Raw genomic sequence first — 16,079 nt, forward strand, 5'->3', positions numbered from 1 at the left:
AACAAGCTGGTCCAAATAGCAGTCATTTAATATGTCTATAAATTTTATTCTGCATCCCTTCCTGAGGTGACATGTACCCAGTCAATAGGATAGTTGAAATCCCCCATTATTATTGCGTTTTCTGCCTTTGTAACCTCTCTAATCTCTCTGAGCATTTCACAATCACCGTCACCATCCTGGTCAGTAGTATATTCGTACTGCTATATTCTTGTTGTTCAAGCATGGAATTTCTACCCAGAGTTTCTGTGGTACAGTTTGATTCATTTGAGATTTTTACTTTATTTAGCTCTATGCTTTTTTTGATATATAACGCTATTCTCCCACCAGCATGATTTACTCTGTCATTCCTTTATGTTTTGTACCTTGGTATTACCATGTCCCATTGATTACCTTCATTCCACCAAGTTTCTGTGATGCCTGTTATATCAATATCCCCATTTAATGTCAGGCACTGTAGTTCACCCATCTTAGTATGAAGACTTCTAGCATTTGTGTATAAGCACAGTGTGTTGTTTAAATGAGACCTTTTTTATGTTTGTTCATCTCTAGCTGCTACCTGTACTTCTGCCATTAATTTTTAGTTCTGTGATCAGTTCTGATTTATCTATTAGGACAAAGTCTCAAAAAATTCCTCTGCATTGGCTGCAACGCTTCGTTAGGAAATTGTCAGCTATAATGTTTAGAAATTCTAAGGTTGTTTTAGTATTGGCAGCATGAGACTTCCTGCATATGTCACTCAGATTGAAGTCCCCCAGGATGATGCAGCTGTTTTTCCTAGAAATTATAGATAAGTGTGTAAGGAGAAAGCCATCCTGTTCCCTAATGTGATTTGGTGGTCTGTAGCAGACACCAACCAATACCCCATCTTGTGTTTTGTCTGTTAGGACATTGATTTGTAAGCATTCAAGATAATTTTCTTCCAAGTTATCAGTGACTCAGAAAGAGGTAATGCCATTTTGGACATAGAGTGCCACTCCTGCTCTCCTTTTGCCTACTCAATCCTTCTTAAATAGGTTATAGCTACTGATTTTAACATTCCAGTTGTGCAAATCATCCCATCAGGTTTCAGTAGGAGCAGCTAGACTGAATTTATGCTCATAAATGAGCAATTCCAGTTCCTCTTTTTTGTTACCCAGGCTCTTAGCATCTGTGTAAACAAATTCAATAATATCTTCTCTTCGTGTCTTTTGGATCCTTTATGAATATTGTTCTTAACGTCTTGCTTTCGTGCTAAGTGAGTGCTCCTATCTTCCCTCTTTTTACCCTCCCCTTTTGCTATTAAACTAGTGCCAATATATTCCCTGCCATTTTCCTATACATGCACCAGAGGGGATAGACGGGGTGTAACACTAAATTTCATAGCAACATGCAACAGAACACCCCCTGCTCTGACTCCTCCATACTCACCGTGGTTTGAGAGAGAGAGAGAGTGGTGCTGTAGCGAGGCACTCCAAAGCCACAGTGCCACTAAAGCATTTCTTATTAAAAGTTTTTATGGAAATGACATAAGGCAGTTTTGAGACTTGACTTTTTTCTTTTCCATTGTGACTATAAATCTAATGGTGTATCTGTCTGGTTTTATCAGCAGCTTCTGGTGTGATGGCCTTGAGGAGTCCCCCCCACTGAACATCTGACCCTGATGAGGAGGAGAAGGAAGAGGACTAAGGAGTATAGGTTATGGAAGATCCATCCTCCTGGCCACAGTTGCCTTGGACCATGATCAAAGGGCTTGGCAGTGCCCTTCAGAATGTGAACAAGGAGAAAGACAGACTGATAATGGAGAGAGTGGTTGCTGCAGAAGAAGCAAAAGAACCAAGAGGTGCATCAGGAAACATACCAGGACATAATGGGGTTGCTCAGGCAACAAACACAAATGTTGCAGAGCATGGTTGACCTACAGGCCCAGAGATCCCAGACCCAGCAGCCTTTGCAGTCTTTGGAGAACTGCATGGTCCCTGCCCCCTACAACTCCCAACATACCACATGGCACCACAGTGTACATCCTTACACCTACCACTCCAACCAAGGTACAACAAAGCTACACATACACCGGCCTGAGAAAACTAGTAGTCACAACGGACTACATTGAACTACTGTATACATACATGGACATAAATGCCTATTGTTTACTTCCATTTTCACTTGGGTTTGTAAACTGTGTTTCCCTCTCTTAACAGTGCTGGTTAAAAAAAAAAAATTAGCCTTGAATGTCTTTGTTTTCACTTTAATTTGGTTAACTGCTATTTTCCACACAGTTTTTGGAAAGTCTCAGTATCTTTATTAATTCACACCAGGTGCTGCGGAACACATAAGGGGGGGGCAAAGATGCAATGTACCGCAAGCATTCCAGAATTCATAGCGGCAGGCTTGGACCAAACCAATATATCACACGACAGACACTATTTCATGAAAGCTGTGCTATGGCTGCCTATTGACATGCTCTCTTAAAGCCTCCCTCAACTGCACAGCACTGGTGGCAGCCTCTTTCTCTTCACCTCACCGATATTCCGTAGGTCAGAACATGCAGCTATAACCATTGGGGTGTTTTTCTTGCTGAGATCCAATCGAGTGAGATCCAATCTGCATCCCTTCCATCTACCAAAAGCACATTCAACAGTCACGTGGGCACTGGGTGAGCCAGTAGTTGAATCTTTCCTTGGTGCTGTCGAGGTCAGTGCACAGCTTCGTGAGCCGGGGAGTAAGTGGTAGGCGGGGTCACTCTTGGCATTTCAATATTGCCAATGGTTATCTGCCAGTCGGGGAAGAATGTCCCTGCTTGCAGCTCTCTGAATAGTTCTGTGTTCTTAAAAAAGTGTGTGTCATGCACCTTCCCTGACCAGCCCACTTTGTTGTCTGTGAAATGTCCCTGATGATCATGAGCGCTTTTATGATGATGGAAAAGTAGCCTTTTCTGTAATAAGGTGGGCTGGTGCTGAAATAGTGATATGCCTGCTACTTATCGCCCTGTCGTAGTTTGGGAACCCCATTGCTGCAAATCCATCTGTGATGTCCTGCACATTGCTGAGGGTCATAGTCTGATATAGCGGGAGACGTTTAATGGCTCTACAAACTTTCATCACTATGGCCCAAACTCTGGGTTTTCCAGCTCCAAAATGATTTCCCACTGACCAATAGCAATTCAGGGTTGCAAGCTTCCAGACTGCAAGTGCCACACTCTTCTCCACTGTCAATGCAGCTCTCGTTCTGGTGTCCCTGTGCTGAAGGGCCGGGGTGAACTCGGCACACAGATCCAAGAATGTGGCCTTTCGCATCCAAAAGTTCTGCAGCCAGTTCTCATCATCCTAAATGTGCATTACGACGATGCATTCCCAACAGTCGGGACTCGATCTCTATCGCGTAGAGCCGCTCCAAGAATGCCAGCAGCAACCTGGAATGTTTTTCCACTGTGCCCATTAGCTTCTAGTTATTGTGTTCGAACATCTCCACATTGTTCTCATCTCAGTCCTAATTGTAGCAGTACTTCCTCAAGCTCTGCACATACTGGACAGTGGTGCTTCCTAGATGTATTTGCAACGCACATGAGAACTATGATGAGCTCTGCAGGCTCCATGCTTCTGTCAGTGATGGTGGAGACCAAAAAGTGCTGCATGGGACTGTGGGAGTTTTGAAAAATGATGCTAAAATTATTGGATGTGGCAAGTAGTATGGGATATAGAAACCAGCATGTTAGGAGCTTGACCCGTAGCTCCTGGAAATCCCTGGGCACTTTGCTACTATCCCACAAAGCTCTGTGAAAAGGTCCCAAAAGGCACTGCGCCACATAGTAGCATGGGGAATGCTGGGATATCTATCCAGTGCACCATACTTTGCATCGACACAAGCCCGCCTGATGAGTATGGGGAGCACCGACACAAGAAGCCAAGCATGCATACGCCTGACCGATATACAGACTTCAGTGGCTGTATCCCAACATAACTTGCATTGACTGAACTTTGTAGTGTAGACATGGCCTAGCAATTGTGCTTACATACCGAGGTTCTGCCCCTTCTGTTCTGGCCACTTTGCACTAGTCAGGTGGTTTAAAGTAGTGGCTCTAAGTGACCAGCTGATGATTTCCCTGGTGTAGGGAAGTTCTCAGGTGGTGTAAAGTGGTGTAGCTGGATCCTACATCATCTGCCCCTGTACATCCTGACATAGAGGCTGGGAGTGGGTGAGATGTAGTGTCTGCTTAATTCACTAGTAGGATATAGTGTCATAGCGACCATAACCAGTTGTCATAAGTTACAGCAGCCCCTAAGCTGCTCCAACATATGCCAGTGGGCAGGGCAGGGACAATTACACCAGGAAAATCAGGGAGGCATAACTTGTTCCAGACAGCTGCTCCCATCCCCACATTTCTCTCACCAAGCCTATCCTGGAACAAGTGAAAATTTGGCCGCAGCACTTCAACATTAGACCATTTTTTTTTTCCTTAACAAAAATTTCTCTTTCCACTTATCTGACTCTCCTGTTTTCCCTCCCCCGAAAAAACCTAATTTAAGGTCAGATTCTAATACTTGACTCAAATATTTTTGGACAGTAATTCAAATAGATTATCTCCTACTTTGTGTTGGACTGTTTTGCCCTCCCTCATGTACAACGTTGCACAATAATACAATGATGAGGAGTGTCCATTTTCCTCTGAAGCACTAAATATTGGACACTGCTGGAGTCCATTTGACGAACCAGTAATCTGATCAAGAATGGCAAATTCTGTGTTCCCATGTAGAACATCTTTGATTTAAAGTACTGAAAAATTACTGTCAAATGGCACTGTGGAGTTCCAAGTTTGTATTTGTGACTTTAGAATCAATTGTGCTCAACTTGCAGTAAATAGATTGATTTCTCTAGACTTTCAAACTCAGCTTGGGCTCTGAAAGTCAAAGTAGATTCTCTCCATCACATACACCATCGCCAACAATAAAGAGCCTGCAGGCCAAATTAGCCCTTTAGGGTGAATGTCTTCACTGGAGTTGGAGGTGTGATTGCAGCATGTGTAGACATGCCTGAGCTAGCTTTGATTTAGCTAGCTCACGTGCCGACTGCAACATGAGCTAGCTGCCAGAGACCATACCCAGGCTCACTGGGGGGCTTGTACTTGGGCAGCTAGCCCATTTTGCCATGGCTTCACTGCAGTTGGTACCTGGACTAGCTACTAGCTATGTCTGCACATAGACCTCCGACTGTGGTGTAGACATACCCTTGGTTACACCTGTGCAACCACACTTCTGTTAGTGGGTTTTCACAGATGTCATTGTTCAGAACAAAGTACTTCGTAAATTATTCTGTTGAGAATGAACAAGAAGGAATAGAATCCACCTTGCTTTCTTATCAGTGTTGGCTCTACAGGGATAAGAACAGAGAAAAGCAGTACAACTTATTTTAGTCCCTTAAGTCAGTAGATGAAATTCTGAATATGCAAATGGAGCAGACCTCCTGAGTAAAAAGGTGACATTTTACATAGTTGCTTTTCTGAGCAGAACTGTGCTCATCAAACTTTTTTTTAAACATCCCAATGTACCTGTCCCCAAATACTTGTCAAGCTCCTGATCTGGCTAATCTGAATTCTGTTTATGCTGAGCCTTTTTACTGTCTTAATTTTAAAATCCACTACTTGCCTGTCTGGGGATAATTAAAAACAAAATGCCTCTATTTTACACCTGTGCAGAATACAGTCTGCTGTTAACTATTGAACCCACAGAGTCTTATTGCAGAGTTTTATATGAGGATTACATTGGTCTATCAGTCGTTGGTGGGAAATCACCCAGCTTTTGACTTAAAAGCAACATTTTGACACATTATGTGTCTTTTTTTTTTTTAATAGAATATGCTTCTGTTGGCTCATTGTATGATTACATTAATAGCAACAGAAGTGAAGACATGGATATGGATCATATCATGACCTGGGCAACTGACATAGCGAAAGGTAAGAGGCTGATTTTTAACAATAACTCCCTCCTGTTGACCATTTCTGTTTATGTTTTGGCTCTAAATCCCAGCAGAATATTTTTCATAGGTGACTGTGTATAGAAATATATTGCATAGATATGTCAATATCTAGGTTTAGGGCTTGTCTACATAGGGATAGTCAGGAAAGTTAAGATGAAATAAAGTGGCCACAGTGCACTTTAGCTTAAGCAAAACTAAGCTCTTCCCTACGCTGAGAAGTTAATTTTGTTTTAAGGTGGGTGGAGCGTGAATTTTAAGTGGAATAGCTATTCCTGATTAAATTCCTGTGTGGATGCTTTCCAATAAGAGTGCCTTATTCCAAATTTGCTTAATCCACTTCCAAAGGGAGTTAGTCAGAAATGGCTATTCCAGAATACCTTCCCATGTAGACAAGCCCTTAGTTAAAGCAAACTGAGACCACTTTACTTCTAAATGAGAGCATCTAACACAGAGGTTTTATGCACTTTAAATAATGTGCTCTAACTTCGCACCTTCAGTTAATTTGTCTTAACTTGCTTTAGTGTCTAGACAAGCCCTTAGACTATTCAATGGAACAGTTTAATTAGAAACGATCCAAGTAATTTAAGACAGGTGGATGCTATTCTGTATGTGTTGTACCACACATAAAATTTTTAAAACACACTTCAAAATTTCCCAAGCAATTTAAGTAATTTTTAGAAAAACAATCAAAGTGTTAGCAAACAGTTTTTAGTTCCTTTTTATTTTTAAATACACATTCAAAGACTAGCTAATGCTTTACGGCCCTGATCCTGTATTCAGATTGGTCGCACTGATCCCTTTGCACATGTGGTGTCCCGTAGAAGTCATTGTGGTCTTCAGGAGTCCATGCTAGAAGATCTCAGTGCCCCAGAGCCTAAATGGCTAAACCACAGTTTATTTTTATCTATTTTTAAAAAGTTTGTAAGTGCAAGCCTTTTTGGAGTTTTATCTCAACATACCCAAGTTACTCGCTAAATAATTTCATCTGAATAATGAAGGCTAGTGGTTACATTTTATATCCTCCAAGCACTAGAAGAAGGTACAGCAGATAAGGCATTGGGCTTGTCATTGTGATTAACTCTATGCAATTATAGTTTAAATCCCAACAATGAGTGTGATGCTTAGACACAAGAGCAAGTTGCAGAATACCTCCAACTGTTGGGACGCAGATCATATTTCTGGTCGATAAGACACTATCTCTCTCTGAAATCCAAGCATCAGCGTACCTAAGACTCACCCAGCTCTGCCTGCATTAGATATATACAGATATTTAAAATAGGAAATGAAAGAATAGAAATAAGAGCATAAAAATTATGCATTGGGTGGGTGATATCTCCATCCTTTTATGTTCATGCACATGGCACTGTATTACATGTATACTTTTTACATACTTAGGGCTCTCTACATGCAAATAATCACATAGGCAAGCAGCATTCCTCTTCTAATGTACTATAGATCATCATTAACACAAGCATTGACAATCAGTGGCCTTGCTAAACCAGCATAATTTTAAAACTTTCCCTCATTTTTCTATAGGAATGCACTATTTGCATATGGAGGCTCCAGTGAAAGTAATTCACAGAGATCTAAAGTCTAGAAATGGTAAAGTAACCTTGCACTTAAGTTATTCTATATTTCTACTTTCAGTTAATGTGACAGTTTAACTTTAGCCTTCGAGAGATACAGGGCTAAATCTTCAGCTATAGCTGAGATATGCAGCTGAGGCAGAGAAAAGGCAGTACTAAGCCATCTTTGTGTTCCCTGCCCTGAATCCTTGGGATATCTGGGCACCATTCCAGTCCCTGGCATAATTCAGAGCAGTCTGTAGTGCTGCTTTAAATTATGTGTTGCTTCTCATGGTCTGTTCCAGCAGCCAAGGTTTGACAAGGTACTTTCCCTTTTTCCTGGAAATGTCCTGTATGCTGAGGCCCAGGAAGAGATGGTGGAGAACTGCTTTGAACAGTGCAAAACAGCCAAAAGAGACTTGAGAATCGGACCCAGTATCCTCTCTGAAAATGTTGTGGTTCTTTCAGCATTGATTGAACTTTTGCAGATGATAGTGCTTCTGAAGAATGTAAACTGGCTGTGGGGTTTGAATGAAACTGTTCTACTTGGTTAGTTCCAGGTCAGTTATGAAACATGCTGAAAAGTGACTTTAAGTGAAATATTTACTACTAGTAAGTGGCTTACAAATTATTCTGAGTCACCAAATGCTGTATAAGAATGTCATCCATGGAGAAATGGCTGGATGTAGTTTCATTCTTAAGTATCTTTTTAAGAAAATATTTATTTTCTTTTATAAACTTTGATTAATCATTGATGCTATTATTACTAACGTAAATCTCTGGGAGGGATCATTGTGAGCCTTCATTACTGTAATGGGAAATATTGGACAGTTCTTTCTGTATTTGTAGTTAGTTAGAAATCTCTCTCTATCTTTTGAATTGGAAAGATTGTTTAAGGGTGAGCAAGGCTCACATCAGTTTTTGAGGTAAGCTTATTTTTTTGTGCTCAATATCCCCACTAACTAGGGCTTAAAAGGCATTCAGAGCATATGTTTCAATTTACCCATCTGAAAATTTTATTTAGTTTCCATGAAAATTTACTGGAGGTGTGCCAGAATGTACCATTTTAGGAAGTCATAGATGGTGATATAATCAAAGGCTGCATGAGAAGTTTTGACACAGAATACTACATTTAGAGGCCTATTGAGAAATCTGGGTACAGCTGACAAACTTTCATGGAAAGTAAGAACAACCTTTAAACAAAAGAAAAGTTGAAACTTCTCAGTGTGCTGAATGCTTTCCACAATTTGGTTAACTCAAAACTGACCCAAAACATCCACCTTTTAATAAATACCTTTTTAGTATCGGTATTCATTGGTTTATTACTATTGCCATGAGAATTAATCTTCATCAAGTCCTAATTTGGATGTAAGACCAAAATAAGCATAGAAAACTTCTGGATTTCAAAGATGTGGGCTCTTGCTTTGCCCCAGGGATTTATCTGTAATCCTCAAAATATCAAATTTCGTTTAAAATACAAAGTGGAGGGCCACTAGTGGCAGTGAAATAGTGGGGAATTCAAAGAAAAATGCTAGTGTAGACAATGTCATAATGCTGTTCTCTGACGCAGTTATAGGGATTCTGTTTTCCTGTCCACATGAGCCAAAAATAATAAATAAAAATTAGAAGACAGATGCTCCAAGCTGTGACAGAAAATCATGCTAGTGGTGGATGGCTGCTCTTGTAGAGTGGACACACCCTTATTGGTTTGCAGCAAGGTCTTGTTTTATCTTTTGTTCCACATGGGAAGGAACTGCAACAAAACCTGGGACCTGGAATTCCTATTTTCCCCATCTCCCAAGAGGTACAAGTAATGACAACTTCTCTTTTCCTCCCTCGCCAGACAGAGGAGAAGAGGGAGGTGATAGAGTACTTAACATCCATCTTTTATGTGCATTCCAAGAGGGATTGATACAGCGGAACTCACTTAAAGGTGATAGACAACAGAAAAACTCTGAGATTGCACTGTTTTTTTCCGCTTGTTCATCATGATGAATCCCTGGAAACAAATTTAGTAAAAAATAAATCCCAAACTACCTTTTTTCTCCTGCTTATATTTTACATCAGATATTCAATTCACATCTTGTCTGCCCTGATTTTATCTCAGATGACTAGAGAACTAGTGAAACGTCATGGTAGGCAAGAGAGTGAAGGTTGAGATGTGAATTGAGAGAGAGTTTTTTTTTTTTTTTAGTCAAACTCCTTGATTTTTCTGTTTTTGTTTTCAATTATTCAACTTTTCAATTGCCAATTAACTTAGCGGATACTGGACATCTTTGTTAAAGGTTAAATACCCCGCCTCTTCAGTTAAGGTGTTAGAGCTTACACTGAACAGGAGATCTTTCCCAAGAGGTCTTCAGCAAAACCAGTAAAGACTGGACTTTACATTCCTGATATTCTAAAGTAAATCAAACAGAACAATAATTTTGACTAGGTGTGTGAAGGAAACCTTTAGGTGGCAAGTTGTCTGGTGTTTTACATTATGCAGGAGGGTATGAGTCCAATTTTTTAAGCATCTTTATCAGCTTACTACTCGAGTTGAAAGAAACTTCACTCTAAGTAAAGTGACACTTCAGTGTAAGAGGATTGAAAGTCCATTAAAACAAATCTGGACTTTCACTCCACTTTCTCTGTAAGTGGAATTTGACTCTAACTGCATTGCCTACAAGCGGGTTCCACTGTGTTTGCTAATGCGCTGTAAAAGTTAGGGTAAAGGTGATTGTGGAAAGGGTATCTGCTGAAAAGTGTCACTGTGAAATTGAAAAATAATTCAAACATCACACTGAATTTTCTCTGACTTATTTGCAGATAATGTCAATAAATGGATACATACAGTGGGTGAAATTGTACCCACAATTACAACTGTGCAAGGTGTTTGAGGAAATGTGTAAGGGAGGATTGAATTATAACTAAGGAGTTAATTGTAGCCTGTTTCTTAGCAAATTAAATTTTCATTTATTAGTAAACTATTAATAGACCTTTTTTGTAATTTTTTTTCTAATGCAGTTTTAGAATTTATTCATAGACTTTCAGGTATCTGACAAGTGTTCTTCGAACACCTCCCAAGAAATCAAAAGAATTGTGTGTGCCAGTGTATTCAAGTCCTGGATCAATGTGGGATCATTTTTCTTTATAAAATGTCAACTGGGTTTGCCATTAAGATGTTAATAACAAGATACATTGTTCTTCTTTGAAACGTAATTCACTTACATTTTGTTCTTGATTTTCCAGTTGTTATAGCTGCTGATGGAGTATTAAAGGTAGGAATATTTTAATTATTTGGAAGGTTTTGCAGCTGCTTTGCCTGATATCTTTGAAGTCAAATGAATGAGAAGTTGGCATTTATTGTTTGTTTGTTTTTGCCAGATCTGTGATTTTGGTGCCTCAAGGTTTCACCACCATACGACACACATGTCCTTGGTGGGTACCTTCCCTTGGATGGCTCCAGAAGTTATCCAGAGTCTCCCAGTGTCTGAAACATGTGACACATATTCATACGGTGTGGTGAGTTGCTTTCATTTCTTTCTCTATATTAATGGAGCACTGGCATAACTGATTTAGTAGAATGTAAAATGTGAAAACAATGTTCCTAAATAAGGGCAATAGAGAAAGTTCACAAAATTTCATTTCAAAATAGATTCATGTATTTTATAATTACAAGCTGAAAACTGTTAGTATGAGCAATGTCTTGCATGCTTAGTAAGATAAGTATTTGATTAGATTGTGCTGCGTTGCTAATCTGTGAAATGCAAACTGTATTTAAAATACTTTACCTATGTCAGGAGGCAGGAAAGAGATAGTAAACAGTTTACAGTTTGTAATTGTGTTGTGTTTGCAAAGGAATGGATATTAGTCTATCAGGAGCAACAGGTTATATTTTAGTAAGTTTGTTAGAGAGGGTTGCCTAGAGTATTTCCATACTTGTGTGTCATGGAGTTGGTTTAAGAAAGGTGGTATTATGCCACTCTACCACTCAGATTGCTGTAATAGCCTGCTACAATCAGCTGATAACTGTTCTCAAAGGTAGAGAGGCACTGTATAGAAAGGTTGGTAAAAGTTTTGTGGGTTCTGCCACTTATTTAAAGGGGGGGAAATGAACCTGTTTGTAAGCAAATAAATGTTGTGAGTGAAGTTTGGGAATATAGGAATTCTTTCACTCTGTTCCTACTCTGCATCCTTGCAATCAATCCTGTATTACTCCATAATTGAAGCTGACAGACAGTACAGCAGAGAGTAGGGGTGTGTGTGTGTGTGTGTGTGTGTGTTAGTTAAAGGAGAGGAGATGGCAGGAATTAACAAGTCCTTCCTGACATATTTTTGTCAGGTTTTTCTTAATTAGTAATGTTTTAAACCAACTCCCCTAGCCATTCATCATTTAAACTGATGACCCAATGTAAGAGAAAAAAAAAGCTATGCTGGCAGATCCAAAACTATAGTCTGACTTAATTGAGCTAAGACACCTACAATACTAGGATGTAAGCTAGCAAATGTAAATGTTATGTAAGCTATTATTGAAAATGACAAAGTATTTCTTATTGAAGGGAAGCATTTCAGTTCCAAATAGGGAAGAAAAAAAAAAAAGAGAGAAATTCCAAGCTAGTTCTAGAATTGTCTAGTTCAAAAGTTGTTACAGCTTAGTCAGTGTGAATTAGCTGTAAATAAAATTCTAGTGAGAGAATTTAAGGAATTCATAGATTCATAGATATTAAGGTCAGAAGGGACCATTATGATCATCTAGTCTGACCTCCTGCACAACGCAGGCCACAGAATTTCACCCATCCACTCCTGCGAAAAACCTCTCACCTATGTCTGAGTTATTGAAGTCCTCAAATCATGGTTTAAAGACATCAAGGAGAATCCTCCAGCAAGTGAACCGTGCCCCATGCTACAGAGGAAGGCGAAAAACCTCCAGGGTCTCTTCCAATCTGCCCTGGAGGAAAATTCCTTCCTGACCCCAAATATGACGATCAGCGAAATCCTGCGCATATGGGCAAGATTCACCAGCCAGATACCCAGGAAAGAATTCTCTGTAGTAACTCAGATCCCACCCCATCTAACATCCCATCACAGGCCATTGGGCCTATTTACCATGAATATTTAAAGATCAATTAATTGCCAAAATCATGTTATCCCATCATACCATCTCCTCCATAAACTTATCGAGTTTAATCTTAAAGCCAGATAGGTCTTGGAAGGCTATTCCAAAACTTCACTCCTCTGATGGTTAGAAACCTCTGTCTAATTTCAAGTCTAAACTTCCCAATGACCAGATTATATCCATTTGTTCTTGTGTCCACATTGGTACTGAACTTAAATAATTCCTCTCCCTCTCTGGTATTTATCCTCTGATATATTTATAGAGAGCAATCATATGTCCCCTCAACCTTCTTTTAGTTAGACTAAACAAGCCAAGCTCCTTGAGTCTCCTTTCATAAGACAGGTTTTCCATTCCTCAGATCATCCTAGTAGCCCTTCTCTGTACCCGTTCCAGTTTGAATTCATCCTTCTTAAACATGGGAGACCAGAACTGCACACAGTATTCCAGGTAAGGTCTCACAAGTGCCTTGTATAACGTACTAAAACCTCCTTATCTCTACTGGAAATACCTTGCCTGATGCATCCCAAGACTGCATTAGCTTTTTTCACGGCCACATCACATTGGCGGGTCATAGTCATCCCATGATCAACCAATACTCCAAGGTCCTTCTCCTCCTCCGTTACTTCTAATTGATGAGTCCCCAGTATATAACTAAAATTCTTGTTATTAATCCCTAAATGCATAACCTTACACTTCTCACTATTAAATTTCATCCTATTACTATTACTCCAGTTTACAGAATTGTTTAATATATTATTATATCAGGTATAGCACAAACCGTAGGAGCATTTAGTTGGTAAAGTTAATTTGTCCTGTGTATAAACAGTAAAGATAATTTGTTAATTCTGTGATTATAGGTAAAACTCAGAGAACTTACAGTATAGCCATATGCTAGCCAGTTCACTATTAGTGAAATATTTTAATACAATAACCTTCCCACAAAATGGTTTTGCATATATATACAGAGTTACATTGGCCTATGCCTTGTTGTCTTATAGTGATATTTCAGTGTGCATAATAATATGTGATCCATATGGCTGTTTTATCATTCATATGTATTTTGGAGACAAATATGTTCTCCTATGGACACGTCCAATGTTTTAGAATTTTTAAATACTGTCATGGCGTGCACCACTCACTGCTTGTCTGGCACCACCTCCTGGTCACTCAGGGGATTAGCTCTCAAGGTCGATGCCCCTTTCTGTGGTCTCATCCCGTCACATTGTCTCTGTCCCAGGAACTGCAGCATCCTCTTTGTGACTTAGTCCTCCAGCTAAGTCACTCAGCATTCCCCCTTTCGGGGTACAGTCCTTCAATTCCCTGTCATTACCACAGTGATCCAGGCAGTCTTCCCATTCACTGCCCTACTGGTTTATACCATGCCCTCGGTGGCTGGTAGGGGAAGCCAGGTCCACCCTCTACTCCATGTTCCAGTCCAAGGACCCTCAACCCAGCAGTTCTGGGCTTTTCTCTCCCAGCCCTCGCTGCTCCTTCCCTGGACTGCTTCCTACAACTCCTTGTTCCCCTCCTTGTGCTGAGTGTACCAGGTCCAAACCCTCCACCCTCTTCTCAGGGAATGACTGCCCTTTCCCTGCTCCATCTGTTGCCAGCTTTCTGGCTTTATAGGCCCCACCTGTTCCTGCACAGCCTAACCTAATTGCAATCAGCTCCCTGAGTCTTCCTCCAGGTGTGTGGAGTTAATAGGCCTATCTGGCCATCTTAACCCCTTCCAGTCCTGTGTGGGATGGATACCCCATCACAGACACCTATGACCTGATCCACCCTGATTATGTTCCAGTTTTCCACCCCTCTAGCACCATTGATTTCAATGTAGATATTCAGGTGTAAAAGTAGAGTAATGCAGTGGTGAATCAGACTCTTGCAAAATGCAGTGGTCCAGATTCTCTGCTGGGAATTACTGACTTAGTAAAGAATTTGTCCTAGTATATCTTTGAAAGTTGGAATTCTCCTCAACTAAACTTTTAGACTAGTAGTGAATCTGCTTAAAGGCTAAGAATTAACACCTTTGAAAAAGTAGATCTCTTGCTCTTACAATGATTTGATATATAAAAACAAATTTTGAACAGTTCACTTTCAAAGTGTAACACTTGCCAATGGCCTTTGTGCTAGACAGACAAATCTGCTTTTCTTCAGCTGAAATGCTGATAACAAAGAGCAGGATCCTTTTCAAATGTAAACTAATGAGACGCTAGGAAAGGTCATTCTGTTTGCAGAATCTGTAGTCTTCCCTACATTTTTTTTTTTTCCTGGAATGGGTTTACTTTCTATAAACTATTATGTGGCTGTGAATGTTGTTTGTTGTGTAAGAGAGCCTCTTCCCATCAAATGACCAGTAATTTCTGTCAGCACTTAGGCCTGAGTCTTTCCTCAGCTGAGGTGAACTTTCCTATTTGCAAATGGGTCGTATTGAATTAGAAAGGATCTCTCAGATATTGCATTCCGGTGTTTAGAGTAATTTGTTCTGCTCTTCATGATTGGCTTAATGGCTTCCAAATTCTCCCTTTGAGATTTAGTAAATTATTTCATAAGGTTGACTAACAAATAAAACCAAATATTCCAGCTGATTTATCCAGACACAAACATAGGTCTTGGATTTTCTCTGAACCACCAAATTGATACTGCTCTAAACAACGGATGCTAAGTATCAGAATCTATCAACCTAGATTTTCAGTCGCGTAGCTAAAGTTTCTTTCTAATGTCATTATGTGTTGTACAGACTATAATTCTTCACTTGTCTAGCTGCTTTGAAAATGCTTGTGGAATAATGATGTTCACTCTTTAAAACAGCCGTAGCTGTTTTGAAATTGTAAAGAAATACACTCAGAACATCAGTTATTTTATCCTAGCTCTGCAGAGTTCCATTTGGATATATTGTATATGTATTTAATTTTGGGGGGTTTATGCAGTGTCTTTCATAGTTGACATATTTTAGCATTTATTAAAGCAATTAATTAAATACTGGTTGTGTAGAGGCTGTGAAGTTAAATGCAGCAGCTATTGGCAATAGCTCACACTTTGACCTGGGTGTGAGAACTTATTTTATTTTACACTGGGGTTATCCCATACTCTTTTTGAAAAGAATTATGGGATCTTAACTTTTATTTGGATAGGTGCAGAGAGTTGCTGGACTAATCTCATTGTCAGGTCTCATACAAAGGCCATGACCTGTAGTAGCACAAGACCATCCCCCTCCTGCTGCACTTCTTCTAACCCTGGTTATGAGTCCAAGTCAATAAGAGAGCTGTGCAAAACTATCAGTGTTCTGTTTTCTACGTGTTGTTTTCACCAGAGAGTTGAATAAAGAATGAAAAATGGTGTGCTTAAATTACTAAATTGTGACTTCCCCTAGCCTGCTTTTCTGGCACTTGGAGTTTTTTACCAATTTCATTCTCATGTGGGATTTATACTGATATCTTTCAGTCATACAGATGAAGTGGTAACAAGTG

General features: G+C 39.8%; 1 protein-coding gene across 3 annotated transcripts in view; it reads left to right on the forward strand.

Annotated features, from left to right (window-relative positions):
- The window catches only part of MAP3K20 (mitogen-activated protein kinase kinase kinase 20), a 125,275-nt gene that overhangs the window by 47,485 nt on the left and 61,711 nt on the right, over window positions 1-16,079 (forward strand). For all 3 annotated transcript variants that reach the window (XM_074967605.1, XM_074967603.1, XM_074967604.1), the window contains exons 4-7: window positions 5,825-5,926; window positions 7,486-7,551; window positions 10,746-10,774; window positions 10,881-11,018. In XM_074967605.1, coding sequence (XP_074823706.1) covers window positions 5,825-5,926; window positions 7,486-7,551; window positions 10,746-10,774; window positions 10,881-11,018 — 335 coding nt within the window. The remainder of the gene's footprint in view (window positions 1-5,824; window positions 5,927-7,485; window positions 7,552-10,745; window positions 10,775-10,880; window positions 11,019-16,079) is intronic.

Source organism: Natator depressus, chromosome 11, assembly GCF_965152275.1.
Source record: "Natator depressus isolate rNatDep1 chromosome 11, rNatDep2.hap1, whole genome shotgun sequence".
Classification (NCBI taxonomy): Eukaryota; Metazoa; Chordata; order Testudines; family Cheloniidae; genus Natator; species Natator depressus.